We start from the raw sequence: 17,099 nt of genomic DNA, 5'->3' as shown, positions 1-17,099 counted from the left end.
GAGGCTCACTATTGGCCAGCATCACACACATGACCAGCGTCGGCCAATAGTGAGCCTCCGTTCTGATGCACAACCCAGAAGCGCTGCGCTGTTACACTACAGAACTCACTCAGGGGAACACACAGAAGAACATCTGTTGAATAAAGTTTTTTTTTTTTTTTTTGCGCACAATGTATTCTGGTCGCTTGATAATCTTAAGGTTGAGTCGCTGTCGTCACTCGGACTATTTTAAACATCGTCTTTACTAACTTTCTGGGCCGGCAAGTTTCAATTACAATAGAAGCCTCTGGAGGAGTGAGACAGCGCTCAGATCTAATCACTAATATCTTCATCTGTGTCCCGAAGATGACATTTTTTTAATTTTCTTATTCTTATTTTTGGGTGAACTAACCCTTTAAACATAGGTGGAGAAATGTGTGTCTGGGGTTGAAATAATGATTCAGTTTAGAGCTGCTAAACTCTAGAAATGCATTAAAAAACTAGCACGATATATCGCTATAGCATTGATATTGCGATGTGTGCCGCCTCAATGGCAAGATCGCAGTTGATCCGTACGGACCAGGCACGTCAGTTCGAAATGCATGTGATTCTCGGATTAATTGACCGTTCGCAAAGACCCGCCCCCCTTAGTTACTGTTGCTATGCCCGACAAGCTACGCCGCTCTCACGCTACATGTTCTCACAGTGAACAACACATCGTGGAGCAGAGAGCACACTGACAACACACTGACAGACACAGGCCAGCTTACTTTTGATATTAAACATAAAACAAAGTCTCACCTTTCAAATTTGGTAATTTTTTTTAAAGAAATGTAAACAATCAATACCGTTTTGTGTCTCTTTAATGTGTGTGACAGATCGCTCAGTTAAAGCCGCTCGTGAACCGATCATCTCTTCCTTCTAGTTCATTTACAGCATCAAATAAACATGAATGAACATCAGAAGGAATGTTGTTTTAACCGCGGAAAGACGTCAGTACACTCCGCTTCTCAAGCTCAAATCCTCCAGCGTTAATCTACTAACTCTCCTGACTGCTTTGTCCGACAAAATCTCATTTGTAAGTCGCTTTGGATAAAAGCGTCGGCTAAATAAATAAATGTAAACGTAAGACGTGAAAGACAACTGTTCAGAACTCCCAATATTTATGTTTAATAAAAACTAAAAATGTAATGTATAAAAAACTTAAAATATACAAATAAAAAAACGAATTCAGAACGTTTAATAAATAATATAATAGTATTTAAATAATAAAAATGTAATATATAAAAACATAAATTATAAAAATTTAAAAACTAATTCAGAACGTTTAATAATATAATATAATAGTATTTAAATAATACAAATATATACATTTTTGATTTGTATAACTGTGTCATATCAGAATGCGAGTTTGCAATGGATTGTGTGATATTAAATAAATATAATATTAGTTAACATGAATCAAGCAGACAATTAAAATTGATGAATTGTGATGCATTTTTTAGTTAAATAAACACAATATAATGGATCATGACATCTAATTGGCTGATGAGATTTGATCCTGTCCACGAGACACTGGTTACATCGGTTCATACATGGAGGTTTCCTCGTTAGCACTAATGAATCTCCTACAGTAAGAGCGGGAACACACACACACACACACACACACACACACACACACATCCAAACGCCTTCCGTGCTTCAGTCCCTGCCAGCTGATGTTCATCAAGAGAGCAGAAAAAAGAACCAGTTACACTAAAATTATATTGCCTACATAATGTTAACGTGTTAGCAAGGGTCTCTTCCTGAAGTCATGTTTTAGTGCGTACTTCCCTTTGTGTGTGTGTGTGTGTGTGTGTGTGTGACATCTGCTGTTGTCCATTAGGTGTAATGTCCCCATGGCAGCCTGTGAATGCTGATGAGTGCGCTTTAGGAGTTTCACACACACACGGGACGCTGGCAGCGCGTGCCCTCGTTCCTCCAGCGCTGTATACGGTGTGTGTGTGTGTGTGTGTCTACGGGGATGAGGAAAGGCGCTACTCCCACATTCGCCGTTGCTTAGCAACCGCGATGCACAGATCGGCCAGAACATCTGTCGCCGATGATGTTGCCAAATCCGTGTTGTATAGTAAACAGGAGTGGACACCCGCTGGTCTGAGATCAGATCGAGTGCTCGACTCGTGACCCTGACCGGCCTGTGGTGGACTCGTTCTCAAGGACGTCACGTCCTTGTTAGGCGTTATCGCTCTGGCTTAAAAATATGTAAATATGAGGAGTTTTTTCTTTTCATTTGTACCTCGATGATCCTCCGCTCATTATGTGATGTCCTGCTGATCCTGTGGAGGAGGAACTCTCAGATCCAGAGATGCGTTCACAGTTTCCTAGAGTGCAATTATATTTCTAGTCCAGCTTATACTTTTATATTGTGTATTGCAAACGTTGAGGCTTTTATGATGAATCCTTGGTGATATTCCTCATTTGTAAATGGTTTTGGATAAAAGCGTCTGAATAAATGTGCATGCAATGCAAACTTTGGTTAAAGAAAATTAAGCATATTTAGAAATTCAGGCATATATATATTTAATGACAATAATGTCAATCCAATGAATAAAGGTATAAGGTACTTTAGGTAATAAATCAAGAAACAAATAGTTTTAAATTAAAAAATGAAATGCAAATTGTCAAATATATATTTAATTTAATATGCATTTAATTTTTAATTTTTTTAAAATGTATTTATTGATTTATTTCATCTGAAATATTTCTTGATTTTTATATATTTGATTAATATATATATATATATATATATATATATATATATATATATATATATAATATTTTAGTAATTGTTATGAATACGTTTTCCCAGCTGTATTAGTAATAAAATATGATTATTTATTGACAATAAAGTCAATCCTTGTATGAATAATAAAGGTAATAAATCAAGCAATAAATTGCTTATAAATCAGAAAAATTTTATGTAAATAAATTGTGTATATATTTTTTTATTTTTTTTATTATATATATAAAAACATTTTATTAATAGCATTTTTTGGTGTATTATAGTAATAAAATGTGCTTATTTATCATGAAGATAATGTCAATCCTCATTAATTTTTCATGACCTCATTTCAGTATCGTCTGAGTTCAAAGGTCGCTGACCTCAAACACACTGTCCTCTAATCTACCCTTGAGCTTTGCTCTGTGATAAACTCTCGTCGCTTGTGTGTGTGTGTGTGTGTGGGTGTGATGCAATCCCGCCAGACGCGCTCAATCGTTAACGTCCCGGTCACTGGCGGTCATCTGTGTGGCTGAAAGCTCCTGAACCTTCAGCTTTATGCAGTACTTTATACACAAAGACCTTTTGTGGCATCATCAGTTTCCTGTGTTTGCAGGACCGCTCGGGCTCTGTCCTACACCCTGCGGCGCTGACTGCAGTCTACATAGGCCGCTCACTTCTGAGACTGACATGAAATGGAACCACATAAGTGACTGATTTACAATTTACAACTGATTTACATAAGTGACTAACGTACAGTTTCTTACAAAGATAGTATTTTTCAGTATTGAATTAGGCCTGTGTCAGCATCTATGCTTTTCTTTCAATGCAAAACATGACTTTTAATTAGTCATTTTTACTTGTTTACCAGTAAAAAAAGATACATTTACTTCAGCAACACTGCATATTAATATATTAAGACTGTATCATTTAATATAAAAAAAGTTTGGAATACTTCAGTTTCTTATATGCTCATAAAGGCTGCATTTATTTGATCAAAAATACTGTGAAAAAATGTGAAATATTATTACAATTTAAAACGGCTGTTTTCTATGTGAATATATAGTAAAGTGTAATTTATTCCTGTGATCAAAGCTGAATATTCAGCATCATTACTCCAGTCTTCAGTGTCACATGATCCTTCTAATATGATGATTTGCTGCTCAAGAAACATTTCTGATTACTATTAATGTTAAAAACTGTATTTTTTTGTGGAAACTTGTGATGCATTTTATTTTTCAGGATTCTTTTGATGAATAGAAAGTCCAAAAGAACAGCATTTGTTTTTTTTTACCATTATAAATGTCTTTACTGTCACTTTTGATCAATTTAATGCATCCTTGCTGAAAAAAAAGCATTAATTCTTTTCAACAACAACAAAACATTTTTTTCGCCTACTTTGTCTTGAACTGGCAGATTTGTTTAAACCTTGTTTTAACTCAATTCTTTGTAAGCAACATAAGATATTAAGACTTGGTTACAGTGTAAAGATTCTGGGATTGCAGTCTCTGTAAAGCATGCATGTAATGATCAGCCTTTGTCTATGAAGACGTTATGATGACGGTTTGGACCGGAGCTGATGTTTTCCTGAACCGCTTCTCATCTGGTTGTAGTTCTGCTGCTGCTTTATTTTCTCAACTGTTTTTATCTTCTAGGATCATGACTTGTTGTTGGCTCGCGTCCGTTACGTGTGAAGAGCTGTTTTGACGGAGTGAGAAACGGTGTGTCTGTGGCTCGTGTCCAAATGCAGGCGCTGGCATCGTGTGTGTTTGCATGAAAATAAAGCACGTACAGACAGCGGGCTGCCGTTATTCAGCTCATATTCCTGTGTTTTCTGTCAAACAATCCCTAGCTGCACGTGAATCTGCTCTTGAAAGCAGCACATCCGTCATGATGTTGTGAACATGAGGTTATTATCATGGATCAGGTCAAAGGTCTCATGTTCAAACAATGAACCTCATATTCAAGTCTGTGGTAACAATGCAAAACTGTAAAACTCTGATGCTTTCAGAACATTGCTGTTTGTTTGATCAACAACTTCTGACTCAACCAATGATGCGAGTCTGGGGTGGGACTATCTGTTTGATTGACCAATGAGATGACACTTGCTTTGATTGAATGCAGTTGATTAATCAACACACATTTTTATATATGGGTAATGTTTTTTGCTCTTTTTTTTTTGTGTGTGCATTTCATCCATAGCAAATTTTATTAATGGGCAATGATGAGACCAATATTTGTATATGTTTTATAATATGTATACAGTATAATAATAATTATCTTGTGTTGAACAGTGACTGTAACGCTGTCGTTCTCTCGTGTTGAACAGTGACTGTAACGCTGTCGTTCTCTCGTGTTGAACAGTGACTAACGCTGTCGTTCTCTCGTGTTGAACAGTGACTGTAACGCTGTTGTTCTCTTGTGTTGAACAGTGACTGTAACGCTGTTGTTCTCTTGTGTTGAACAGTGACTGTAACGCTGTCGTTCTCTTGTGTTGAACAGTGACTGTAACGCTGTCGTTCTCTTGTGTTGAACAGTGACTGTAACGCTGTCGTTCTCTTGTGTTGAACAGTGACTGTAACGCTGTTGTTCTCTTGTGTTGAACAGTGACTGTAACGCTGCCGTTCTCTTGTGTTGAACAGTGACTGTAACGCTGTCGTTCTCTTGTGTTGAACAGTGACTGTAACGCTGTCGTTCTCTTGTGTTGAACAGTGACTAACGCTGTCGTTCTCTTGTGTTGAACAGTGACTGTAACGCTGTTGTTCTCTTGTGTTGAACAGTGACTGTAACGCTGCCGTTCTCTTGTGTTGAACAGTGACTGTAACGCTGTTGTTCTCTTGTGTTGAACAGTGACTGTAACGCTGCCGTTCTCTTGTGTTTAACAGTGACCGTAACGCTGTCGTTCTCTTGTGTTGAACAGTGACTGTAACGCTGTCGTTCTCTTGTGTTGAACAGTGACTGTAACGCTGTCGTTCTCTTGTGTTGAACAGTGACTGTAACGCTGTTGTTCTCTTGTGTTGAACAGTGACTGTAACGCTGTCGTTCTCTTGTGTTGAACAGTGACTGTAACGCTGTCGTTCTCTTGTGTTGAACAGTGACTGTAACGCTGTCGTTCTCTTGTGTTGAACAGTGACTGTAACGCTGTCGTTCTCTTGTGTTGAACAGTGACTGTAACGCTGTCGTTCTCTTGTGTTGAACAGTGACCGTAACGCTGTTGTTCTCTTGTGTTGAACAGTGACTGTAACGCTGTCGTTCTCTTGTGTTGAACAGTGACTGTAACGCTGTCGTTCTCTTGTGTTGAACAGTGACTGTAACGCTGTCGTTCTCTTGTGTTGAACAGTGACTGTAACGCTGTCGTTCTCTTGTGTTGAACAGTGACTGTAACGCTGTCGTTCTCTTGTGTTGAACAGTGACTGTAACGCTGTTGTTCTCTTGTGTTGAACAGTGACTGTAACGCTGTCGTTCTCTTGTGTTGAACAGTGACTGTAACGCTGTCGTTCTCTTGTGTTGAACAGTGACCGTAACGCTGTTGTTCTCTTGTGTTGAACAGTGACTGTAACGCTGTCGTTCTCTTGTGTTGAACAGTGACTGTAACGCTGTTGTTCTCTTGTGTTGAACAGTGACTGTAACGCTGTCGTTCTCTTGTGTTGAACAGTGACTGTAACGCTGCCGTTCTCTTGTGTTGAACAGTGACTGTAACGCTGTCGTTCTCTCGTGTTGAACAGTGACTTTAACGCTGCCGTTCTCTTGTGTTGAACAGTGACTGTAACGCTGTCGTTCTCTCGTGTTGAACAGTGACTGTAACCCTGTCGTTCTCTCGTGTTGAACAGTGACTGTAACGCTGCCGTTCTCTTGTGTTGAACAGTGACTGTAACGCTGTTGTTCTCTTGTGTTGAACAGTGACTTTAACGCTGCCGTTCTCTTGTGTTGAACAGTGACTGTAACGCTGTCGTTCTCTCGTGTTGAACAGTGACTGTAACCCTGTCGTTCTCTCGTGTTGAACAGTGACTGTAACGCTGTTGTTCTCTTGTGTTGAACAGTGACTGTAACGCTGCCGTTCTCTTGTGTTGAACAGTGACTGTAACGCTGTTGTTCTCTTGTGTTGAACAGTGACTGTAACGCTGCCGTTCTCTTGTGTTGAAAAGTGACTGTAACGCTGTTGTTCTCTTGTGTTTAACAGTGACTGTAACCCTGTCGTTCTCTCGTGTTGAACAGTGACTGTAACGCTGTTGTTCTCTTGTGTTGAACAGTGACTGTAACCCTGTCGTTCTCTTGTGTTGAACAGTGACTGTAACCCTGTCGTTCTCTCGTGTTGAACAGTGACTGTAACGCTGTTGTTCTCTTGTGTTGAACAGTGACTGTAACACTGTCGTTCTCTTGTGTTGAACAGTGACTGTAACCCTGTCGTTCTCTTGTGTTGAACAGTGACTGTAACGCTGTCGTTCTCTTGTGTTGAACAGTGACTGTAACGCTGTCGTTCTCTTGTGTTGAACAGTGACTGTAACGCTGTCGTTCTCTTGTGTTGAACAGTGACCGTAACGCTGTTGTTCTCTTGTGTTGAACAGTGACTGTAACGCTGTCGTTCTCTTGTGTTGAACAGTGACTGTAACGCTGTCGTTCTCTTGTGTTGAACAGTGACTGTAACGCTGTCGTTCTCTTGTGTTGAACAGTGACTGTAACGCTGTCGTTCTCTTGTGTTGAACAGTGACTGTAACGCTGTCGTTCTCTTGTGTTGAACAGTGACTGTAACGCTGTTGTTCTCTTGTGTTGAACAGTGACTGTAACGCTGTCGTTCTCTTGTGTTGAACAGTGACTGTAACGCTGTCGTTCTCTTGTGTTGAACAGTGACCGTAACGCTGTTGTTCTCTTGTGTTGAACAGTGACTGTAACGCTGTCGTTCTCTTGTGTTGAACAGTGACTGTAACGCTGTTGTTCTCTTGTGTTGAACAGTGACTGTAACGCTGTCGTTCTCTTGTGTTGAACAGTGACTGTAACGCTGCCGTTCTCTTGTGTTGAACAGTGACTGTAACGCTGTCGTTCTCTCGTGTTGAACAGTGACTTTAACGCTGCCGTTCTCTTGTGTTGAACAGTGACTGTAACGCTGTCGTTCTCTCGTGTTGAACAGTGACTGTAACCCTGTCGTTCTCTCGTGTTGAACAGTGACTGTAACGCTGCCGTTCTCTTGTGTTGAACAGTGACTGTAACGCTGTTGTTCTCTTGTGTTGAACAGTGACTTTAACGCTGCCGTTCTCTTGTGTTGAACAGTGACTGTAACGCTGTCGTTCTCTCGTGTTGAACAGTGACTGTAACCCTGTCGTTCTCTCGTGTTGAACAGTGACTGTAACGCTGTTGTTCTCTTGTGTTGAACAGTGACTGTAACGCTGCCGTTCTCTTGTGTTGAACAGTGACTGTAACGCTGTTGTTCTCTTGTGTTGAACAGTGACTGTAACGCTGCCGTTCTCTTGTGTTGAAAAGTGACTGTAACGCTGTTGTTCTCTTGTGTTTAACAGTGACTGTAACCCTGTCGTTCTCTCGTGTTGAACAGTGACTGTAACGCTGTTGTTCTCTTGTGTTGAACAGTGACTGTAACCCTGTCGTTCTCTTGTGTTGAACAGTGACTGTAACCCTGTCGTTCTCTCGTGTTGAACAGTGACTGTAACGCTGTTGTTCTCTTGTGTTGAACAGTGACTGTAACACTGTCGTTCTCTTGTGTTGAACAGTGACTGTAACCCTGTCGTTCTCTTGTGTTGAACAGTGACTGTAACGCTGTTGTTCTCTTGTGTTGAACAGTGACTGTAACGCTGTCGTTCTCTTGTGTTGAACAGTGACTGTAACACTGTCGTTCTCGTGTTGAACAGTGACTGTAACACTGTCGTTCTCTTGTGTTGAACAGTGACTGTAACACTGTCGTTCTCGTGTTGAACAGTGACTGTAACACTGTCGTTCTCTTGTGTTGAACAGTGACTGTAACACTGTCGTTCTCTTGTTGAACAGTGACTGTAACCCTGTCGTTCTCTCGTGTTGAACAGTGACTGTAACGCTGTTGTTCTCTTGTGTTGAACAGTGACTGTAACGCTGCCGTGCTCTTGTGTTGAACAGTGACTGTAATGCTGCCGTTCTCTCGTGTTGAACAGTGACTGTAACGCTGTTGTTCTCTCGTGTTGAACAGTGACTGTAACGCTGTTGTTCTCTTGTGTTGAACAGTGACTGTAACGCTGCCGTTCTCTCGTGTTGAACAGTGACTGTAACGCTGCCGTTCTCTTGTGTTGAACAGTGACTGTAACCCTGTCGTTCTCTTGTGTTGAACAGTGACTATTGCTGTTGTTCTCTTGTGTTGAACAGTGACTGTAACGCTGTTGTTCTCTTGTGTTGAACAGTGACTGTAACGCTGTTGTTCTCTTGTGTTGAACAGTGACTGTAACGCTGCCGTTCTCTTGTGTTGAACAGTGACTGTAACGCTGTTGTTCTCTTGTGTTGAACAGTGACTGTAACGCTGTTGTTCTCTTGTGTTGAACAGTGACTGTAACGCTGCCGTTCTCTTGTGTTGAACAGTGACTGTAACGCTGTTGTTCTCTTGTGTTGAACAGTGACTGTAACGCTGTTGTTCTCTTGTGTTGAACAGTGACCGTAACGCTGCCGTTCTCTTGTGTTGAACAGTGACTGTAACGCTGTTGTTCTCTTGTGTTGAACAGTGACTGTAACGCTGCCGTTCTCTTGTGTTGAACAGTGACTGTAACACTGTCGTTCTCTTGTGTTGAACAGTGACTGTAACGCTGCCGTTCTCTTGTGTTGAACAGTGACTGTAACGCTGTTGTTCTCTTGTGTTGAACAGTGACTGTAACGCTGTTGTTCTCTTGTGTTGAACAGTGACTGTAACGCTGTTGTTCTCTTGTGTTGAACAGTGACTGTAACGCTGTTGTTCTCTTGTGTTGAACAGTGACTGTAACGCTGCCGTTCTCTTGTGTTGAACAGTGACTGTAACGCTGTCGTTCTCTTGTGTTGAACAGTGACTGTAACGCTGTCGTTCTCTTGTGTTGAACAGTGACTGTAACGCTGCCGTTCTCTTGTGTTGAACAGTGACTGTAACGCTGCCGTTCTCTTGTGTTGAACAGTGACTGTAACGCTGTTGTTCTCTTGTGTTGAACAGTGACTGTAACGCTGTTGTTCTCTTGTGTTGAACAGTGACTGTAACGCTGTTGTTCTCTTGTGTTGAACAGTGACTGTAACGCTGTTGTTCTCTTGTGTTGAACAGTGACTGTAACGCTGTCGTTCTCTTGTGTTGAACAGTGACTGTAACGCTGCCGTTCTCTTGTGTTGAACAGTGACTGTAACACTGTTGTTCTCTTGTGTTGAACAGTGACTGTAACGCTGTTGTTCTCTTGTGTTGAACAGTGACTGTAACGCTGTTGTTCTCTTGTGTTGAACAGTGACTGTAACGCTGTTGTTCTCTTGTGTTGAACAGTGACTGTAACGCTGTTGTTCTCTTGTGTTGAACAGTGACTGTAACGCTGTTGTTCTCTTGTGTTGAACAGTGACTGTAACGCTGTTGTTCTCTTGTGTTGAACAGTGACTGTAACACTGTCGTTCTCTTGTGTTGAACAGTGACTGTAACACTGTCGTTCTCTTGTGTTGAACAGTGACTGTAACGCTGTTGTTCTCTTGTGTTGAACAGTGACTGTAACGCTGTCGTTCTCTTGTGTTGAACAGTGACTGTAACGCTGTTGTTCTCTTGTGTTGAACAGTGACTGTAACGCTGTCGTTCTCTTGTGTTGAACAGTGACTGTAACCCTGTCGTTCTCTTGTGTTGAACAGTGACTGTAACGCTGTCGTTCTCTTGTGTTGAACAGTGACTGTAACGCTGTCGTTCTCTCGTGTTGAACAGTGACTGTAACGCTGTCGTTCTCTTGTGTTTAACAGTGACTGTAACGCTGTTGTTCTCTCGTGTTGAACAGTGACTGTAACCCTGTCGTTCTCTCGTGTTGAACAGTGACTGTAACGCTGTTGTTCTCTTGTGTTGAACAGTGACTGTAACGCTGTTGTTCTCTTGTGTTGAACAGTGACTGTAACGCTGTTGTTCTCTTGTGTTGAACAGTGACTGTAACGCTGTTGTTCTCTTGTGTTGAACAGTGACTGTAACGCTGTTGTTCTCTTGTGTTGAACAGTGACTGTAACGCTGTCGTTCTCTTGTGTTGAACAGTGACTGTAACCCTGTCGTTCTCTTGTGTTGAACAGTGACTGTAACGCTGTTGTTCTCTTGTGTTGAACAGTGACTGTAACCCTGTCGTTCTCTTGTGTTGAACAGTGACTGTAACGCTGTTGTTCTCTTGTGTTGAACAGTGACTGTAACGCTGTTGTTCTCTTGTGTTGAACAGTGACTGTAACCCTGTCGTTCTCTTGTGTTGAACAGTGACTGTAACCCTGTCGTTCTCTTGTGTTGAACAGTGACTGTAACGCTGTTGTTCTCTTGTGTTGAACAGTGACTGTAACGCTGTTGTTCTCTTGTGTTGAACAGTGACTGTAACCCTGTCGTTCTCTTGTGTTGAACAGTGACTGTAACGCTGTTGTTCTCTTGTGTTGAACAGTGACTGTAACCCTGTCGTTCTCTTGTGTTGAACAGTGACTGTAACGCTGTTGTTCTCTCGTGTTGAACAGTGACTGTAACGCTGTCGTTCTCTTGTGTTGAACAGTGACTGTAACGCTGTCGTTCTCTTGTGTTTAACAGTGACTGTAACGCTGTTGTTCTCTCGTGTTGAACAGTGACTGTAACGCTGCCGTTCTCTCGTGTTGAACAGTGACTGTAACGCTGCCGTTCTCTTGTGTTGAACAGTGACTGTAACGCTGTCGTTCTCTTGTGTTGAACAGTGACTGTAACGCTGTCGTTCTCTTGTGTTTAACAGTGACTGTAACGCTGTTGTTCTCTCGTGTTGAACAGTGACTGTAACCCTGTCGTTCTCTCGTGTTGAACAGTGACTGTAACGCTGTTGTTCTCTTGTGTTGAACAGTGACTGTAACGCTGCCGTTCTCTTGTGTTGAACAGTGACTGTAACGCTGTTGTTCTCTTGTGTTGAACAGTGACTGTAACGCTGTCGTTCTCTTGTGTTTAACAGTGACTGTAACGCTGCCGTTCTCTTGTGTTGAACAGGACCCAGTCATGGAGAGGTGGAGACTCGTGAATGCTTGTACTTCAACATTAACTGGGAGATCGAGAAGACGAACCGCAGTGGTGTGGAGAGATGTGAGGGAGAGAAGGACAAACGCTCGCACTGTTACGCCTCCTGGAGGAATAACTCGGGGAACATCGAGCTGGTGAAGAAGGGATGCTGGTTAGACGACTTCAACTGCTACGACAGGTCAGTCATGTGACACACACACCTCGACCCCATAAAGGCCTGGACACACCAGCCGACGATAAAGTTCTGTTTATTATAAACGCACGCTGCAGTTTTGTCGTCTACCCAGGGTCCGAAATTAACACCCGCCAAGCGCCAAATGCGGGTAGATTTTCCATTTGGCGAGTAAATCTCAAAAGGCTATCCGCCACACTGGCGGGTGAATATTCATACCAAAATAGTAATGTAATAAACATTTTTTAATAAAATGTTTGTCCCGCCATAGTCTTATCTGATCGGTGAGTAGTAGCCGAATGTAGACGAACTGCTGCGCGTGTGACAGGGCGCATGTTTAACGAGCAGAGATATGAAGAACGAGCAGAGAGAGAGAGAGCCCCGGTCGCGCGTGCGCGCGCTCTCTCTCTCTTTCTCTCTCTCAGTGGAGACAGGCGAAAAGGCTTCACCGTCTCCTAAGCGCTGTCTTCAGCATCCGAAATTAACACCAGCCAAGCGCCAAATGCTGGTAGATTTTCCGTTTAGCGAGTAAATAATAAAATAAAATGTTCGGACACTCGGGAGGTCGTGAGATATTGCACACGTTACGAGTCAGTTAAACTGATAATCGCGTCAAAGCAGCTGGTACACGGCACGACTGTCCGGCGGCAATCACGTGAGCTTTCGCGCTAAACACAAGAGACCGGAGTTTTCAATGTTGCAGGCAATAGCTTCAGATAGAAAATGACAGAAATGTGTGTGCAAATGGACAGTAGCCATTCCTTTCAACATAAAAACGAGAGAGAGAGAGAGAGAGAGAGAGAGAGAGAGATTGAGAGAGTGTGTGTAAAATATATATTTTTTTAATTATTATTATAGCCTACATTTCAAATATTGCTCTGGACAATTTTTTATGTTTGTATTCAACATAATACCTTATTATCTCAATTAAATGTACTGAAATTAATGTATATGTGACACAAAAAGGCTGTTTATTATTTTGGCCGGTAAAAAATATGCTTGGCTGGTAGATTTTTTCATCTACCAGTCCCTGTGGCAGGTGAGCCAAAAAGTTAATTTCGGACCCTGCGTCTACCGCTTAAATGCTTAATCTTCTTAAAGTCAAATGGATTCTGATTGGCTGTCAATTTATCATTCGTCGGCTGGAAAAAGTAGTTCTGAAAGTGATTCTGATGATATCTATCTATAGAATAATAATAATATTAATAGTCATCATTGTTAAATTAAATGCATTTCATAATATTTATATAATACTAATTATAATAATAATTATTATTATTTCAATGTATTTCATGCCAGTAATATTTATACAATATTTTTCATTATATATTATGTAATAATAAAACAACAATATAACAAATAAAATAACTTGATTGTTATAGAAATAATTTTTCATTTAAATTAATTTAGTAATAAAACAATATATATTATATATATAATAATAGTGATAAAATACTACTTCTACTACTAATAATATATGAATCATATTTTTTATAATTTAATAATTATAGTTAAATAATTATATATTAAAGTGGGGTATGTGATTTGCAAAACGGCTGGCACATTTTGAAAATACACAACTCAAATGGTCCTACCTTCTTTCCTTTGACTCCACCCATTCAAAGAACATGGACATGGATGGGGGGAGGGGGGATGGTACGACCGTTTGATTGACACACTTTACTGTCCAATGATTCTAGGTGGTCTTGGAAATGATTGGCTGGAGTTTTTCGAGTCCTGCCCGTTCCACGGATAATTAAATTGCTTAATTTTTATTTCAGTGCTTCTAACTCAGTGGCTGTAAGTGGGTTAGGAATAGGATTTTAAGTGATTTAGAAAAAATGGCCAAAAAAGAGAATTACATACCCCACCTTTAAGACTTTAATGATATTCGTGATATATATTAATTCCTTTGTTTATATCCTGTGCTTATTTGTTTTGTATATTGTATTCTGTTTATGTTCAATGGAGGAAGTGCTGGATGTTCATGAAGGTGTTCTGGTTCGACTGGTTATTTTGCACTAGTTTGATGCTGTAGTTTTGTATGAAACCAGTAATGAAGCTTCATGTTTGCGGGTTTAGTGGCGTCTCCAGCCGAAGATGCTCATCGTCTTCATTTCAGCTTCTTTACGAGGCACAATTATTTTTCAGATGTCATGCATTCAGCTCAGTTTATAAAAGGAGAAGAATGGGTTTTGACCTTCGAGTTATGTGTGTGTGTGTGTGTGTGTGTGATTGATGGAGGGTTGTGTTTTATTGTGCCATTGAGACATATTATATTTCCAGCTCTTGCATTGCAATGAAAAGGTTGTGCTTTAGATGCGATTAGGCCACGGAGTCCGAGGAAGTTTTGCAGCCGTCTTGCATCAGCGTGTAACCGAGCGTTTGTTTCTTTCTAAAAGGAAAACTCAATGAGCCTCTGAAGAGATTGGTGGAGGACATCTCTGGATGTTCAGGCTCATTATTTAATGTTTTTATCTCCGTTTGTCCCGAATTAATTTCACCGCGGCGCTGACCTACTTACAGCGTCCCTGAACGTGAAGGACTTTCACAATATATTGATGAGGCTTTATAGAAATAAATTAAACCACTAGTTGACCAGTCATTATTTCAGCCAAACTATTTATAATTAAGTAATTTGATTTAAAATGTTTAATGCAAGGGAATTTAAACCCAGACATGTTTTCCACACATTTTTGGATCTACTGCCTTTTTTTTTTGGATGTCGCATAGTTTTTTTACTCTATTATATCACAAAGTTGTTAAGATATTTCAGAGCAAACTGCTAAATATTTTCAACAGACTGATATACAGTCTATGATATCAATATCTGCATTTATTAATTTAATTATTTAGTCGGTTAGTTAATTAGTTAGTTAAACTTGACAAGTCGTAATTTTTCAAAGCAAATCAATCTTTATGGCCATTACTAATATTTAAAATGTTTTAATGCAAGTGAATAAAATTTCTAGTTTTCCACTCGATTAATATATTTTTACTCTGTTTTTGGTATTTTGGAGCAAATGGAAAAATAGTGAGAAACCGCATTCATTCATTCATTCATTCATTCAGGCCATTAATTAATCTAATTAAAGATGTTTAATGCAAGCGAGTTAAAAATCTAGTTATGTTTTCCTCTCAATGAACACAAATTTTAGATTTATTTTATTTATTTATTTATTTGATTATTTATGTGGTTATATATTTATGCATTTATAATAATAGTAATAAGTGGATAATATATATATATATATTTTTATATATATATATATAATGCATTTTTTATGTATTTATTTTATATATTGTCATTTTATTATATATATATATATTTTCACACAGCCTGCCTTTAGGCAAAGTTCCCTTGAATTATCTTACAGAAATAAGATGCTAGTGATCTTATTTAAAAAAAAAAATAAAAATAAAAAATAAAAAAAAATTTGCATTGCCACACACACCCATCTGATGTGATAAATGTGTGTGTGGCATTTCTGTTGTTTTGAGTGAGGCTTCTCCGTTCAGCTTCATGTCATGGACGCGTCGCTCGGCTCTCCGGATCTTCACTTTATTGGCAGAACAGTGTGTGTGTGTGTGTGTGTGTGTGTGTGTGTAAAGTGGGCCAGTCTCTATCGGCTGCTTTAAGCTTCCCTGAAGTTCTCTCTTTAAAGAAAAAATGGCTTTATAAAGTCAAAACTGCCATTTTAAAGGTCAAAATCAATTGAAAGTTATTGGAAAAGATGATTTCTGTCACTGTGAACTGACCAACACAGAATATGAAGAATACCAAAGACTTTAGGAGTCAGTCCTAAACCTGCCAACGTACAACACAATAAACGCACAGCAAAATATCATATAATTATCGTTATCGAGTAAATCCCAGAAAGTTTGGAGATGTTTCGGTCAGTCTGACTCATGTGAACGACAGCAAACGCTCCATCAACACACACACACACACACACACACACACACACACACACACACACACACACACACACACACACACACACACACACACACACACACACACACACACACGAGGGAGTCTATAGAAACAAAGGGCTCAGACTGCACACTTGTGAAGCTTGATTTCCACACAGGACGAACTTAGTCAGTGTTTTGTTTTTCAGAAACACTTTTCAGCTTTTCTGACCCATGCCAATTAAATGTTGTTGTTGTGCTGAACTGGTGTGTGTCTCGTCATCACAGACAGGAGTGTGTGGCCACGGAGGAAAACCCTCAGGTGTTCTTCTGCTGCTGTGAAGGAAACTTCTGCAACGAGAGGTTCACACACCTGCCCGACGTCAGCGGACCCGGTGAGACACGCCACTCATTCTGCTGCCCTGAAAACATCATAATCATAATAGAATCAAAAGCACAACGCTGCTGTGCACGTCCCAAACACCCAGAAGTGATATAAACAAAAATAAAGAAGTGTGAAGTCCGCACACTGATTTTAACTGCTTCCAAAATGGATTTATTATTAAAAAGGCAACGTTTCGACCCTCAGGTCTTCATCAGGCACGTCATAATCATAATCACTTCAACATCATAATCATAACCATAACCATGCTTTCAGTGCCTCAATCATCCTCAATGCTCACCTCAGTCAATACACAGTTGTTCAGACACACAAACTGTTGTTATGGTTAATGCACAACACTTATTTATTCATTTATTTATCATGTTTATTTATTTTTTACATTTTATTTATTTGTTTATTATAATGCTTTAAAAAATTTATAAATTCAAAAAAAATTATGTAGATTTTATTCTTTATTATTTTTAATGAATTATTCATGCATTTATTTATTTCACTTTACTTTTTTTTTGTTAATTTGTTTATTTCAATGCATGTATTTATTATTATTATTATTTGTTCTTTTAGAATTTATTAATTTATTTATTTTTTGCATTTATTAATGCATTTATTTTTTAACATTTTATTTATAATTTATTGATTTTTATTTCTATAAAACGTTTGCATTTAATTTAGTTTTTTT

At 39.5% G+C, this 17,099-nt stretch overlaps 1 protein-coding gene across 1 annotated transcript in view; it reads left to right on the top strand.

The window, feature by feature from the left end:
• acvr2ba (activin A receptor type 2Ba) overlaps window positions 1–17,099 on the top strand; it is a 67,747-nt gene that overhangs the window by 28,521 nt on the left and 22,127 nt on the right. Inside the window, exons 2-3 of the mRNA XM_079602012.1 lie at window positions 11,901–12,108; window positions 16,306–16,412. Of these exons, the coding sequence (XP_079458138.1) occupies window positions 11,901–12,108; window positions 16,306–16,412 (315 nt within the window). The remainder of the gene's footprint in view (window positions 1–11,900; window positions 12,109–16,305; window positions 16,413–17,099) is intronic.

Source organism: Phoxinus phoxinus (assembly GCF_949152265.1).
Source record: "Phoxinus phoxinus genome assembly, chromosome: 24".
Classification (NCBI taxonomy): domain Eukaryota; kingdom Metazoa; phylum Chordata; class Actinopteri; order Cypriniformes; family Leuciscidae; genus Phoxinus; species Phoxinus phoxinus.
This window is presented reverse-complemented; position numbering and strand designations above follow the sequence as displayed.